Source organism: Protopterus annectens, chromosome 8.part0, assembly GCF_019279795.1.
Source record: "Protopterus annectens isolate FY-2018-M chromosome 8.part0, PAN1.0, whole genome shotgun sequence".
Classification (NCBI taxonomy): domain Eukaryota; kingdom Metazoa; phylum Chordata; order Ceratodontiformes; family Protopteridae; genus Protopterus; species Protopterus annectens.
The window spans coordinates 460,035,823-460,052,819 of record NC_056741.1 but is presented as its reverse complement, the minus strand read 5'-3'; the positions used below and the strand labels follow the sequence as shown (position 1 = coordinate 460,052,819).

General features: G+C 38.2%; 1 protein-coding gene across 1 annotated transcript in view; it reads right to left on the bottom strand.

Moving 5' to 3' along the window:
- Positions 1 to 16,997, bottom strand: part of ITGA10 (integrin subunit alpha 10) — an 837,220-nt gene that overhangs the window by 312,716 nt on the left and 507,507 nt on the right. The window contains exon 16 of the mRNA XM_044079978.1: positions 7,299 to 7,465. Coding sequence (XP_043935913.1) covers positions 7,299 to 7,465 — 167 coding nt within the window. The remainder of the gene's footprint in view (positions 1 to 7,298; positions 7,466 to 16,997) is intronic.

Genomic DNA, 16,997 nt, shown 5'->3' with positions numbered 1-16,997 from the left:
CCATGGCTTTGCATATGAGGTTGGTCAGACTTATTGGTCTGTAATTGCCTGGGTCTGTGGAAGGTCCTTATTTATACAGGGAATGACTGTAACTATTCTTTATTCACTTGGTAAAAAACTTGTATGGAGGGTGAGATTCAACAGTGTTGTTAGTGGGATATTGTCATGACCCAATGATGCAGTATTTCTAGCTTTTAATAGCACTTTTAGGATTTGGTCTTGTGTGATAGCTGGAGGTGATTTCATTTTCAGGTATTTGGATAATAATTTTTTTGTTCTTTGATGGTCAATATTATAAGGAAATTATTGGTGTTTCAATGGGGGCTGCATGTGCCCCTATATTTGCACATTTTGCTATGGCAGAATGGGAGGATTGATATATATTGGATAGTAAGTTTGACTGTTGGTCATTATATACCAGATTCCTGGATGACATTTGTATTTTTTGGACTGGTAGTGAATCAAGGCTCCAGGAATTTCTGGTATATATTGATACTACTACAGAGTTTTTGAAGTTTTCATATACTTCGAGTATGACTAAGATAGCCTTTTTAGATGTGGAAATTACCAAAGATTTAAATCTTCAGAGATATTCTTCCAACATTTTAGGAAGGTTACTTTCTCTAAAACATATCTTCATTATTCCAGTATGCATCCTTGGTATCAGAAGAAAACAGGAATTAAAAGGGCAACTAGTTAGGTTTGCCCATATGATCACTGAACATGAGATATTTTTACAGGAATGTGAGGTTTTGATAAATATGCTTTTTAGGAGAGGTTACCCTCGGGAATTTCTGGTCGAAATAAGGGGTGAAGTTATGGTTAAAAGAAAAAAGGTTGTATACGATCCCATCTTGAATGGTAAAACGGGTAGTGACATTAATAATGACATGCATAATGTGGTTACTAATAAAAAGATGAAAGTTATTTCTACATTCACATTAGATAGTAGCACTGTTATTAAAAGTGTTAATAAAAAATGGAAGGTTATTTAAACTGGTAGTGAGTTTAGGAGCAAATTAGGAGATGAGCCCGAAATATTTTTTATTAGAGTTAAAACTTTAAAAAACTATTTCGAATCTCACAAATCACAAGCAGTTTTAACGTCAAAAAGGTTTGGGAATTTTAAATGGGGGAGGTGTTCACAATGTCCAAATATATTGATAGGGGAAGATTTTAGTATTATGGTATAACTTATAAGATGCATGGACATTTTTCATGTTATACAAGAGGGGTGGTCTATTTAGCCCAATGCCAGCTATGTGCTGCTTTTTATGTGGGGAAGATCGTCCAGAAATTCAGTGACCTTGTATACGAACACCTCTTGGACATTAAGAAAAAGAGAGACACAAATGCTTTATCTAAGCATATAGCACATTTTAGTAACAATTATTTTAAGTTTTTAGTTACAGAGCAGATGAAACAGGATCTTCATGGGTGGCTCACAAAGGAACATTTAGAGGTTTGGGAATTTAAATGGCAGGTTTTGTTAAATGTGTCTATACACCTGGGATTAAATGAAGCCTGCTCTATTAATTCTATTTTAAAATTAAAGCATTATACTGTTTCTAATTGTTTTTAGAATATGATTGGTCATTTTATATTCATATGACAAGAGTTGTGTTATATAATCTGTACTGGTTGTTTTAGTTCTGATGAAGTTACAACACTTAGGAACGAAAGCGCTCAATGTTGTTTGAGTAACATTTTGGATATTATTGCAGGCTTGTTCATCATTTTCACTACCACTACTGCAGGTGTGTTTCTTCTAAGAATGAGACATGTGCTTTCATTTAATAATTTAATGCACTTCATACCTGTGATAGTGGGCTGTAGCATGAAGTAATAATAGCAGAACTGTGTATGCTGATGTTTAGATTGTTGACCCATTTCCAATTAAGATTTAAACCTTCACCATCAAATAGCACATAATCAAAAATTAGATTATAACATACCTGAATTATTGTGAGTCTGCTGGGCATATTCTGTAATATTGTTATCCTCTTTGAATATTTTTTGTATTATGTACATTTGCCTTTGTCTTATGCCTGGATCTTGGCTGACAATGTTACTATGGCAGGGGGCATCTCTCCTACCCATTTATCAAATGAATAAATAAATTAAATTCCCAGAGAAATAAAGTGAATTGGAACGACCTACTAAATATTTTTAATATTACTTTCCAGAAGAAGTGAATTTTTGAAACTCCTAATGCAAGTATGGAATTAGTGTAAACATGTAAATGAATAGTACTAAATTCCTTGTATATAATGCAGTGATTTGTACTTAACCAGTTAAAGCTAAATAGATAGATAGATAAATAGACAGGCAGAGTAGCAGATAAATAAGGACATAATTACTGGTGAGAGGTTGTGAGTCACCATGGGCAGGAGTTTAGGAGACAACATTGGACCCCGTGTCTTTTCTGTATGATAAAAATTTAAGAACATTTTCTTCATTTAAAGACTCAGACTCAGGCTCACTGAATGACTAGTGTGCAGATATGACCTTGGGATCTGCTCACCCAAAGGCCACTGTGATGCCCCTGCACTGGCCCAGTAATCAAGGAGCCTCAATCTTCACCACTGGCAAGAGGGACATACAGAATGGGAGGATGACAAGTACACACATACAGTAAAGTACAATTTCCCTTAAGAGCAAACAGAGATCACAGTCAGTTTGGGGGCTGGTTTCACCCTCTTTCTCCAGGTCCCCAGTAAGACTCCCCACTAGCACAGCTACAGGGTTAAGATCTCAGGTAAAGGGTCAAGCCAAGACCTCCAGAACCCTCTCTGTCCAACCAGTGCTTTGTGTCCCTGCCCAAGTAGGTGACACACAGACACTTTGAGATTTGATTTATATACAAACACACAGACACTCCTGGGAAAGGTTGGCACAGGTTTACTAGCTATGCCCCTTTCTGCCCAGACTATAAAGTAGTTATCATTGCCATTAACCCTTCTTTATCAGCTACTTAAGGCCCTTAGAAAGGGTGACCAAACCTACTGTGTAATGTTACCATTATCCGAATGGTAAGTGTGACCAAGACTTGCAAGGCTATTTAGGAGTGGCCTGCACAGTGTCACCAAATACATATGCAAGTACTCTAAGAGCTTAAATATGTCTCGCAAACATCAACCACAAAGCTAGATTTAAATATATTTAATAATAAATAATAAAAGAACAAGACAATACTCAATCAACAAAGTAACTACAGAGTTCAGAATCACAGGAAATATTTTAAAACAACATTGCAGGACAGTCTCAAATAAATACAGAAAACATCTAAACTAAGCTTTACTATTCCTATCTATATCTAAGAGAGGTACTATGCCCTAAGTCTTACTTACAGACAACATGAGGGCAGAAGTGCTGATGATGGCTGTTTCTAGGTCCAAGACAAGATACAAAATGCCAAAGTCTCTCTTTGAGAGAGTTCTTAAATTAATATCAAACATTACTGCTGGCTCAGCTTGAATGACTTTACTCTTTGTCACCTGCCTTCATTTCTCGGGCTTACAGAAACTAGCATTTCTCTGTTAAAAATGCATATCTCTCAGATGTTTGCTGAGAACTGGAAGTTCTAAAACAATTAAAAACTTTTACATTTTAGACCTAGTAATTACTTCTCTCCCAGACAATAGAAAAACCTCTAGCTTTAGACATTGCGTCTGCTTCACTGAAACTGAGAGAATCACAATTGTAAAACACTTTCATTTCAACTTATTTTCTTGAAGTTTTGTAAGTTAACTCTGTATGTTCCAGCTTCTACTATTAAAACATACATTTGCACAGGTATATAGTTTATATACATTTCTGTTCTTTTCCAGTAGGGTACACTGTGGACAGATCCTTGAATGTCAGTACTATACAAACCCTGTTCAACACATGGTTCTACACCAGTAGTTTAATATAAACATAATATATAGTTCTCTTACCTTTGTAAGACAAGCATATGAATCATGTTGATATTCACAAATGACATATGATTATTTGCAAAATTCCAGATAACTGGGCTGGCAGTGTCACAACCTCCCCCCACCAAAAAAAAAAAAAAAAAAAAAAAAAACCTCAAGCTAGTTTTTCAAGTGACTCTTGAGGAATGTTGCTTGAGATGAGCCTATCTGGGAATACCTTACCCCATTCCCTGTCTTGAAAGACCATCAGCGCTGGCATTGCTAACCCCCACTGCGGTGCTCCACTGTCATATCATATGCTTGTAACCCAAGCTGCACCTTAGTAACTTGGCATTTTGATGGCTGACTCAATGTAGCCATGTTAAGGGATTGTGGTCTGTAACTACAGTGAATTTCCTTCCATACAGATAAGGCTGAAGTTTCTGCAGTGCACACACCATGGCAAGACATCCCTTTTCTACAGCTGCATAGCGTTCCTCCCTGTGTTGGAGCCTATGACTGAGATGTACCACTGGGTGCTCTTCTCTGTCTAAGGAAGTCTGGCTAAGTACAGCCCCCACCCCATGGTTTGAAGCATCCACCTGCACAACAAATTATTTGCTGTAATCTGGACTGGCTAACACAGGGAGTCCTCCCAAAGCTCCTTTAAGCTTGTGAATGCCTGCTCACATGCTGGGGTCCTCACTACCTTATCTGGGCTGTTATTCCATGTTAGGTCTGTGAGGGGAGAAGCTATGGTACTATAATTGGGGACAAACTTTCTGTAGTACTGCACTGTCTCTAAGAATGCCCTCACCTGCTTTTTTGGTAACAGGGGCTGGCCATGCCTGAATGGCTAACACTTTGGCAGGTTCTGGCCTGATCTTGCCACTCCCCACTCTATGTCCCAGGTAGGAAACCTCTGCCATACCCACCTGACATTTGCTTGGCTTAATGGTCAACCCTGCCCTCTGTAGTCTGCCCAGAACCTCCCTGACATGCTGAAGGTGCTCCTGCCAGCAATGGCTGTAGATTGCAATATCATCTATGTAAGCAAAGGAAAAATCTCCTGCTCCTGCTAGGATATGATCTACCAGCCTCTGGAAAGTCGCTGGTGCATTTTTCATCTCAAATGGCATCATCATGTACTCACACAAGCCAAAAGGAGTCACAAAGGCTGACCTCTCTCTAGCGCTGAGTGTCAAGGGCACTGCAAGTAACTCTTGGTAAGATCAATTGTGGTAAGATACTTAGCCTCACCCAGCTTCTCTAGGGCTTCATCTGTCCTAGGCATGGGATAAGCATCTGACTCTGTGTGACTATTTAATTTCCTCTAGTCCACACAGAACCTGGTGCTGACATCCCTCTTTGGTACCAGCACCAATGGGGAGGCCCAGCGACTGCTGGACTCCTGAATTACTCCTAGTTCCAAAATTTCTTATATCTCCTCCCTCAGAGTCTGTTTAACTCTCTCAGGAACCCTATAAGGGCCCTGCTTAATAGGCCTTTGGGATCCTGTATCCACATGGTGCTGCACCAGGTGTGTGCACCCTGTTTTCCCAGTGAACGTGCCCCCAAACCCATGTAACACTTACAGGGATTTCTTGAACCTGGGTAGGGGATAACTGCTGAGACATTGCTACCCCTTCCTCTGAGGTGTCAGTCCAAGCCTCACTGAAGAGATCAGTCACCTGTTCCCCCTCAGACTCCCCCTGACATCCACTGCAGATACTCAGCACATGGGCCTCCCTATCATGGTAAGTTTTTTTTCATGTTAACATGGTACAGTATGTACCCTTGCCTCCTGCCTAGCAATTCTACCATGTAGTTAACATCACTGACCTTCCTTACCACTTTGTAGGATCCCTCCCAAGCTTCCTGCAACTTATTGTGTCTGACAGGAATGATTACCATTACCTGCTGCCCTACAGCATACTCTCTAGCTTGAGCATTCACCTTTTTCTGCTGTTTGGCTTCTGCCAGATTCTCCTGGGCCAAGCCCAAGTTCCCCGAGCCTTGTCTTGAGGTTTAGGACATATGTCACAACAGACTCCTTGTGAGATTCACACTCACCCTCCCACTCATCTCAAATCAAATCTAGAGATCCCCTTCCCCTATGTCCATACAGCAACTCAAAGGGTGAAAAACCTGTGAATTCCTGGGGAACCTCTCTGTAAGCAAACAACAGATGGGGCAAATATTTGTCCCACTCCCTCTTAAACTGGTCTGAAAATGCCCACAGCATGGACTTGAGTGTATAGTTTAACCACTCAACAAGACCATTAGTCTGGGGATGGTATGATGTGGTCTTCAGGTGCTTCACCCCACAGTGCTGCCACAGACAAGCCAGCCGGTCTGACATGAAATTGGCACCTCTGTCAGTCAGTATTTCATTTGGAAAACCTACCCTGCTGAAAATCTCTAACAAAGCATTTGCCACATTTTCTGCCTCAATGGAGGACAGAGCATTTGCCTCAGGGTATCTGGTAGCATACTCTACTACCACTAGGAAATACTTTTTCCCTGTGGAACTTGGGCTACTCAGAGGCCACACAATATCCATAGCTACCCACTGAAATGGTTCCTCAATCACAGGCAAATGCATCAAAGGAGCTTTCATCTTGTCTCCTGCCTTGCCTACCTTTTGGCACTGCTCACAAGTCCTGCAGTATCCTGTTACATCTCTTGAAATCCCAGGCCAATAAAAGTCCTGCATAATATATCTCTTTGTACATTTTGTGCCCATATGACCTGCAAAGGGAATATCATGAGCTGTGGCTTGAAGTGCCAGATGGTAGGCTCTGGTGTGCTGATGTCTTCAGTTGCACAGTAAGTCTGCAGTATTTGAAAGCAGGACCTGTGGGATACTTTGCAGGACACCTGACAAAGTTAAGAAGCAGATATAACCAGCACCACCCACTAAACTCATCTCCCATTTGATCCAAGTTTAATGTATAGATATACTGGCTACCACTTTCGACAACATATGAACTTTTTTTTCGATACCCTCCACCAGGGTGTTGAAAATATGTTTGTAAATTAAGTATCCTTGATGTTCAGATAAGACTGTTAACCTATAAACATGTTCCTTCAGTCCTCCTGATACAATGCTCTATTATGACCATACAATGCATGTATCAAATGTATGACCCTGCACTTTCTACTAAACTCAGAATCACATAATGGAAAAAATGCCACTTGACAAGTTATGAAGTTTGGTGATAACACAAGGCTTCTCACCAGCTGAACTTGACAACAGCACTTCTGCAGATACAACGTGTTGTACATGTTATCCATTTTTGGCATTTAATTATTACAAAATAATAGCAATGCTGGTTCAGTAAATGCTGTTAAGGCTTTTATTCATTCTGGAGTTAAAATCACTAGAAATCTGTTACTTACCAACTGTGCTGTTTTGCCAGCTAGGGGACTGAGAGACAACTGTGAAGCAGAGGATGGCTGACACGCATACCACTTCTTTGGCATTCCTCTGACAATTTCTCTGCACGACATTGACAACAGGGGGGTCAAATTCCACAGACATGTTGATGAGTACAATTGGTCGAGAGCTGGAATAATAAATGAGATTAAGAAATCTACAAGTGACAAAGACTATCTCTTGTTACAATATTTAATTATGCTAAAAATATGGGGGATATGATAGATGTCTACTGAGCCTGTCTATACCACCATTTTTGTTTCAAGTTTCTCAAATGCATGTCAAAAAATCTTTCAAAGATTTCAACATCTTTCACAGTATAAGGCAAAGGGAGAGCATTGAAATATTTTGCTACACTAATGGACTTCCATTCTATCACTCTTTGGTTCATAAGGACAGTTCTTTGCAGTCTTATCTTGCCCTCCAAATTCTTTAATCATCATGGCCACTTTTTAAGCCCTAAGAATTAAACAAATATTTAATTTTGTTTGTCTTTCCTTATTCTGTAGCCAGTAAAGACAGCTTTTAAGTTGAGGTACTTAAAACATTACTTTTTGCTAACTTTGTAAGATAGCAAAATGTCTCTTCTTAGCCTTATGCAGTCTAAGCTGTGCAGGATATAAAAGATTATGATTGTATCTCTGAAACTAGAGTGGTGGGTCTTGGCATCCATGTCAAGAGCACATAATAATTCAGAGATTGGAGCCCTGATAATAATTCTTTGTGCTACATGGAGTGATGTTCATCATATTGATCACTGCTGCTGTAGTCTTACCCTTAGCTATATGCCAAGGATGTAACAGCCAGTCAGCTTCCAAAGCTTCAGGCCACCTTTCAAACACCAAAACTGTCAGGCAGATGGATCTCAAGCTGGGCTGACTAAAAGATAAGTTTGGGTGTGAAGCCCTTTACAGCTTTACTGCTGCCAAAGACTACACTTCTCTGAGGCTTTTGAGGATCAACAGCTGAGCAGATAAGTTCTCTTTGGGGAAGAAACTTCAATTTTCTTAATTTTGTTGATGTTTTATTACCTTCCTCTTCAGGAAAGTTATTTTAAAGCTAGGAGTGTTTTGTTTTAATGGACTGTCTGGACACTGTGACTCACTTTTAAAAGAAGCACCATTTTTTTTTCTGTCAGTTTAAACGTAGTGTAAAGGAACTGAAAACATTTTTTATGTGGAGAAATTGTGTTTATTTTTCTTTTGTGGAGCTGACATAATGTTTTAAATTGATTTTTTACTGTATTTCTTTCTGTCAAAAAAGTAACTTTTGTGGACTCGTAGTGTTTATTGGCAATTGCTGCTTGTCATCCCAGGAAAGAGGCAACATTTTTAGCTTGACCATGGAACAGACTATCGGTACCGTGGCTGCTCTTTTTTCCAGCCATGAAAAGAAAAAACAAAATTGCCTCAGTAACAGGTGGGTGAATGCTGTAGCCACTTATTGTACCTTAGACCACTCATCTTTTACCCTAGATCCCTCTGGTGTATTACCTACAGCCACTATGGATTGGGGGTTAGCCACATCCTCTGTGGCTGTTGGGGTCACCTCAGTGGGCAAGGGACAGCCACTCTTATCAGTCCTGGGAGATGGAATGAAAGATTTCCCTGTTGTGTTAGAATGTTGTGCCCATCTTGGGGAAGAAGCTGTTGGAATTAATAATACATTTTCCCGTCAAAAAGAAACAGAAAACCAAGCATGTATCTACTCCTCCTCAAATTTCTTTAGATAGGAATAATTTACTGGGTCTGACTTAGGGTTTAATTCAGGCTACTGATCCTTCATGTAAAGTAGTTTCTTTTAAAAGAAAGGGATTCTGCTTTTCCTGAGGCGATTCAAAATTCTAAATATGAACAGGAAGATGCAGGGATGGATATAGTTTTTTTTTCCCTTAGATTTCTGATTCAGACTCAGAGGAGAGCTCAGTTTCTCATTCTTCCTGTGGGGGGAGGGGGGTTCTCTTTCTCTGAGACTATTGCTAGAATGTGCCAGTGTTTTCAGTAGGAGGACACTGAGGTTTCTCAGTCCCTCAGAAAATACTATGAGTTGTTAAGGAAGGAATTTCCAGAACCTACAACCTTTCCTCCAGTTCTGTCTGCTTTAGAGGATGTCTGAGCTAATGCTTGCAGTTTTCCTTGTAGTCAGACAGCTGGCCCTAAAACGGCAGAGAGCAGTCTAAAGTTTTTATGCACGATTCTCAGCAGCTGTTGCTTTAGTTGATCCCACTGCTGCGAAGCACTTGGTTAATTCCAATCGTACTCTTTCTGATACGGATGGGAATAGGGTTGTCACATTTTCAATTGCACAAAGTGGGACATTTTTTGTAGAAATGTGAGATTTTGCAGGACAAAATATACCCGTGGTTAGTGCAAAGGACAGAACTTCACTTTTTTGCCAGCCAAAATAAAAGCTTATTCTTGTAGCTTTTGAGTTGCTTATGCTATTTCAGTTTCAGATGCAAAATGACTGCTTTATAAAATTATTAAAGAAAACTTGGGAAATATTTTTGTCCTAAATTCTCAGGAAAATTGCCTTTTTTTTAGTTTTTTTTTTCACAGGACACAACTGCCCAAAGAAGAACAGGTGGTAACCCTAGATGGGAAAATTATTGATAGGTATGGGAAAAAAGGTGGATACTTCTACAACTTTCATTTTCAGACTTTTGAATAGTCAGACTCATATGTTAAAATTTGTTTGACAAATTGTGAAAGTATGAGAAATGTTTTATCTGCAGTTTCTTCTTGTGAGGAAATATCTGCTTCAAATAACTTAGTTTTTTTATGTTGCACACGTCACTACTCATTGTTTGCAGTGTGTGTATAACTCTGTTGATATTTCTTCTAGAGCTATGGACACTGATACTGTTTTGAGGAGGTTTTCAATGTTGCATTTTCAGAAACTCATAGGTGAGGTAAAAATAAGATTTTAAATTCTCCTTTGGATAGAGTTTTAATGTTTGGCTCATCTGCTTCAGAGGTGATCAAAAAGTGTGATGAAAGGGCAAGCTGATCCAAAGAATGTCTAAGCTTTTTCAGCCCTCCATTTTTAAATTGTCCAAGGGATTTTTTTACCAACTTATCTAAATCTAATTTTGAAAAAAAAAAACAGAATAAACATCTTCAACAAATTTCAGGTAAACAGATGTTTAAGAAGAAATGGCAAGGAGGTTCCAAAAAAAGTCTTGAACCTCCCAAAACCAAGGGCATCCAACAAGCCTGGATAACTATTCAAGAGACCCTGTGATCCCCCTCCCACCCTGGCCCCATTTTCCTTCCAGAAAGTCTGAATCTCCATTTTAATCTTTGGCAACAGATTGTTTCAGACAAATGGGTTCTTAAATTCATTCATCAGGGTTAAAGGTAGCAAAGGGAGGAAATCTCTCCTTATCAGTGGGGCATTCCTATTCCTCTAGACTAGACACTTTTGTTTCCACCTGTTTTTCATCACATGTTGTCCCAAGGAGAAATAGAACCAGTTCCTCATTTATAGGTGGGAAAGGATTTTAATTCAAGGATGTTCTTAGTGCCAAAGAAAGAAATAAAATGCTTGGAAACCAGGTCTGGATCTTTCTTTCCTAAACCTGTTTGTGATAGTGCCCAAATTTGTTACTTCACAACCTGTTACCTCTTGTTCCTCTTTTAAGTTTCCTGGTAACACTAGACTTAAAAGATGCTTATCATCATATCCCTATTCACCCAGACGTCAGATGTTTCTTAAGGTTTTGTGTGTCTAGAGCACATTAGCAGTTCTCTGTCTTACCCTTTGGATTATACACTGAACCAAGAGTGTTCAAAAAGTGTCTAGTTCCAGTTATAGCTCATTGCAGGCTGAAGAGTATCCACATTTTTCCAAATTTTGATGACTTGTTTATCTTTGCAGAGTCTTTTTCAAAGTGTCAGAAATCTCTGTTTGTTGAGAGATCTTTTACACAAGCTGTGATTGCAAGATAACATTCAAAAGTCTTTCTTGACCCTCTTACACAGCATTGTGTACCTGGAATGACAACTGGACACCTCACTTCAAAGAGCTTTTCTTCCACTGGAAAAAAAAAATTTATTTAGTTCTATTTTTAAGGTTTTCCAATCAGACTTTGGTTACTGTGGGGAATACCTCAGGATTTTGGATGTCATGGCTTCTCCGATTTTCATGATAGCCCTGGCAAGACTCTACATGAGAAAGATACAGTGATTTCTGAAATCTCTTTGGTTCTAGCATCAACATGCTTTATCTTTTCAAATCCCAGTGCTGAGGTTTGTCAGAAGAGAATTTTTTGGTGGAGACAACAGATATCCCTAAATCCAGATCTCCCCTTCTCTCTCCCTCTTTGGTTCAAAGCAGTCAGTCACCACAGATGCTTCAGACATTGCTTGGAGAGCAGTTTACAAAGGGATAAAAATACAGGGACAGTGGGCAGTGGGACACCAAGGACAGATACAACCACATGAATATCAAGGAGATGCATGCCCTCATCAAGGCATTCAGCTATTCGAACCATCCTTGATCCATGGGACCTCTTCAAGTATTTTCAAACAATCCCACAGTCATATGGTACATCAACAAGCAAGGGAGGACCAGGTCATACCCCCTTTGCATGTGAGCTTGGGATATAGCTTCACAGCACAATCTCATACTACAGGCATCTGACATTATGTCAGAGTAAAATAGTATGGCAGACAAATTGAGCAGGACCACTGCAAATCCTCACGAATGGAAACTAGATTAGGGGTCTCCCAAGATTTGATCCATCTGTGGGGAGTTCCTCAAACATACCTCTTTGCCTCTTCTCTGAAGAATCAACTGGCTAGATTCTGTAACAGGACTCCATGCAAGAAGGCCTGGAAGACAGATGCCTTTTCTTTTCCTTGGACAGGAATGTTCCTGTATGCTTTTCCACCCTTTCCACTAATATCCCAGGAACTTCTGAAGATTCAGAAGGAATCCCCGAAGATCATTGTGATAATTCTCTTCTGACACAGGCAAACATGGTTCTGCCTTCTTTTGCAAATAGCCAAAAGCAATTATCATAAGCTTTCTAATAGACTGGATCTACTCACACAAGAGCATGGGTGTTTGATACACCCTGGCATCAACCATCTTAACTGACAGCCTGGATGATAGGGTCTTAATTTCTTTTAAGCATGTTTTCTGAGGAAGTGCAGCAGGCACTGATGGAAGCAAGAAAGCCTGTTACTAGAAAATAATATATTCGCAAATGAAAAGGGTTTTCTATTCAGTGCCAACAGCATAATCAACATGTGTTCAGGGCTAAATGTTATCTGGTTTTACAATATTTGTGTGAGCTGCTATCCTATGGCCTTTCTTATTCCTCTATCAAGGTTCATTTATTGGCCACTTCAGCATGTCTGCCCATGGATCTTCCTCTTTCAATGCATTCTCATGCCAAAATGTTCTTGAAAGGGGTGTTGCGTAACAGACCCCCAAGAAAACCTGTGGCTTCTCCTTGGAATGTTAATTCTGTGTTAGAGAAGCTAACGCTTGTTCCATTTGAACCAGCTAATCTGGCTGACTTGAGTTTTTTAACATGAAAAACAGTTTTACTGATTGCTCTGATTTCTGCAAGATGGGTATGTGAGTTGCAAGCTCTTATGGTGAGTCAACACTATCTCTTTTTCCATAGGGACAGGGTTTCCTTGAAACCTAATCCTTTTTTTATATCTTAAGTGGTATCTGAGTTTACTTTAAGCCAAACTATCCATCTCCCCTTTTCTTTCCTGAACTTAAAATGAGGGAGAAAAGGTATCCCTTACTTTGGACATCCACAGAACACCCAGGTACTATCTTGGCAGAATTAAAGGTTTCAGATCTTTGGATCAATTGTTCATTTCTTGTGATGGTAAGAAGGAGCAACTTCTGTCAAAACAGACTATTTCTAAATGGTTGTTTAAAGCTCTTACCTTTTGTTATACTTACCACAACAAAACTATTCCAGGCAGGGTCAAGGCCCACTCTGCCAGGGCTTTTGGAAAGGGTTGGATTCTAGAAGCATTTTAGAAGCTGTTACAAGGTTTTCTGCACATACTTTTACAAAGCACTCTAAGGCTGATTCCTTCCTTAGGTCCAGATCAAGCTTTGCTAGTAGCATTCTCCAGGGATTGCTGGACAATTTTCCTTTCAACTCCCAGATGTAGTTAGCCAAGGTGATTTTCCCATATTGCTAAGGCTACTGTATCAGTGATCAATATGATGAACATGGATCCACTTCAGTAGATCGAAATGCCACAATGCCAAAATTTAAAATAAAAGAGATAAAAAGATCGGAAATTAACTTTAATGAATTTTAACATTGCCGAAACTATTAAAAACTGAATCACTTGTTGCACATGTCTGGAAGCACCATGGAAGTTTAGAATGGAGATCGTGCTGCAGTTACAAAAACATCTTCTTCAATTAAGCATAATATGTAAGTGAAAAATGTTACATGTTTAATGATTGTGAATAGAGAGTGACGTACATTGAGGATCAGGAAATTTATCCTTTTCCCCATTGTAGTGTGATCTCAGAGTTGGTATATGTAATTTGCAGGGAGTCCACCCATCACATGGAGGGGTGCAGTGGGGCTTGCCCCCCCCCTGTAAAATGTGGAAAAAAGTATATTTTTTTAATTGATGTGTTTGAATGTATGGGTTGTTTATTTGAGTTTGGCTTAATCTTTGTGGTGCTTCCATACATACGCTTTAGGTGATTTGATTTTTAATAGTTTTGGCATTAACTTTCACTGATGTTCATTTGTGATGGTTTCATCTTGTTTTTTTTAAATTTTGGCATTATGACATTTCTATCTACTGAAGTAGATTCAATGAACATAGTACAGTTGTGCAAGTTGTTGTTTTTTGGTGTGTTGTTTATGTCACGGCTGTGGTTATTCTCCTTTCATGGCTCAACCTCATTTTCTGTGCTAGTAGGAAAGCTCTGCAGGGCTTTCCACTGAAACTTTTCTTTTAGTCAGCTCAGCTCGAGCTGCCTGATAGTTTGGGCACATGGAAGGTACCCCGAGTTATATTCTTGGTAGGATATAACCCATATAGATAAGGCTAAGGGCTACTGCTGCATTGATCATTTGAACATTGACAGTTATGGTAAGTTCAACTGATACAATTGTACTTTATTTGTTCTATGTACTACCTGTTAAAAGAAAAAGTATAGGAGTAACGAGGTATTAACCAGGCAACAGCATATCTTTCAAATTCTTTGTTTAAGAATACTGGACAAATACAAAAATAATTGGGAGAGGGGACAAAAAAATCATATCAAGGATGGTTTAAATATTGCTCTGATTCACTTAAAAAGTTAATAGAGTGACAGATTGTAATCCTCAGTGATTTACCAGAAAATAAAATCAAAAAGAATTTTTGAAGGGCAGGGCAAAAATATCAGGCAAAATCAGGGATCTTGTGCAAAATTTGAGACGGGTGAGAGGTACAACAGGGACAAACAAAGTGCTTCTCTGGCAGAAGGTAAAACAACTTTAAGAATCTGTTTTATCTTCTATTGCTGTTCTCTGATGGATGATGCAGTCTACTGTTAGTACCTAGTGCTACACCTGATCTTAACAATGCTTACAGTGTACTTAACAAGCTTTTGTTAATCAACACTAGAAGCTGTTATGGTCTCACACTGGGGAAGTTCTTCAAAGGTTTATCTTTTTCTTTGTTTTTGGAGCATAAGCATGCTACTCTATGCATTACAAACATTTTCATTTTTCTGTATAGGCGATGGTTCGTAGCTGAGCTGCTAATGTTTTTGTTAATTTGTACTGGATTATTCAGAGCTTGTATGTATAACTTTTCCCAGTGACCAAAGGGAACAATTATATTCTAAGTGTGCTTTTCTAACACTAGTTTACATGGTGATAAGTACCTATGGTCTTCCAGAAAACATCAATAGCAATAATAAGAAGAGCTTAAGTTCAGAATTCAGATACCATGCTCAGGCCAAAATGCCATCAAGGAACACCGATTCCTTAAGAAATGGTATAAACACTTTATCATCAGCTCTGATATCTAAATTTATTTTAAAGTTCCAAGATTTTTCAACTGTGGTACACCTATAGGTATGTTATTGCAAAGTTTTGTTACATTAACAGCTAAAATAATACTGATAAAGTAATCCTGGAAATAATTATGTGACCATTAACAAAATATTCAACAGCTGTCATGCATTACAATATAATACTTAAGGGACTATGTTAAAGCATCTAAATGAAACAAGTGAAACTTTGGATGGAATCCTTTTTTTTTTTTTTTTTTGCTCTCTTGCATCATTCTTACTACATATATATCACTCTGCATGCAGTCTTAATCAAAACTGCAGATCTTCAAAAAACTATGTCATATATTGAATTTTTTTTTCAAACACCTTTATTGAATTGTCACTTGTGACACAGGCAAATTTACATTCATATAAAAGTAATCAAACTATGTCAACATAAACATTATATTTCATATATATTGTTATATATCATATAACCTAAGCAATATTACATAAATTATTCAATTCCTGATTTTTTTAGACAAGAAACATCTTCATTAAACCATCACTTACTACATAGACAATCATACATTTATATAAATGAAAACAAACCACACCAACATAATCCTAGTTGCAAGCATTTTACGTCACAAACCTTACTGACACTCCCAGTTGCAAATACCAGTATGATTCACTTGAGAGAGAAACATAGTGCTAAATGACAAAGAGAAAATATCTGGGGACTAGATGAACAAGATGGAGCAATATATGTTGGGCAAAAACAAGCCAGCATGTGTGAGGCAGGCCAATACAGAAATGGAAGAAAGCTTGGCAGAGGGCATGCATGAAGGAAAAGAAGCATTTTTGGGGGGCTGAAAAATAAGGTAGTTAGCTTAAATAGGTGAATTACCTTTGGAAATTTATAATTAGAGATAAGAATTTGAAATGCGTATTTCTTGTTCTTGTTTAATAGGGAAAAAGAAAGACATGATACCAATATAAGATAAAAATAGATATAACATAAAAATGTAGTTTTATGTAAAGTACATAGATATTTTATTTGTCACACATCTACTATGTATCATATTGTATGTATACAAAGTTGCTATTGCTTATATCATTGGCTACTGTATGTTGTATCAATTGTTCTGCAAGTAACTATGTTGTTCATATTTACCATGTTTGCTATTGCTTGTGTTATTACTATTATTTGTATTAAAACTGTTCTTCATGATCTGTTGGTATTTCTTGTGTGAAGCTTTTCTCCCTGGGCCTCTGCTGAAAAAGGATCTGTGTCCAGTCGGACCTTCCTGGTAAACAAATGTAAATAAATAATTTTAAAAGGTTTCAGAATAGATTATGATGAATTTATGGACAGTCTTAAATGAAATCACAATTGTTTATCTTTTACACATGCTATTAATTACGACGTGAAGGAGAATTGCTTACAGTTATCTATATTATGGTAGTTTTCACCATAGGTATATCAAAATAAATGTTTTTAAAAACAGTTCATAATATCACCTATTCTCAATTAATAAGTGTTTTTAAACAGAGAAATTGTCCAACCCAGTTGTTAAAAGACATTAAAGATTAAATAATACAGGAACAATATGTAAAGTATACTTCCATTCTGATATCTAGTTTGACAGAAAATAATATTAATTTGAAAG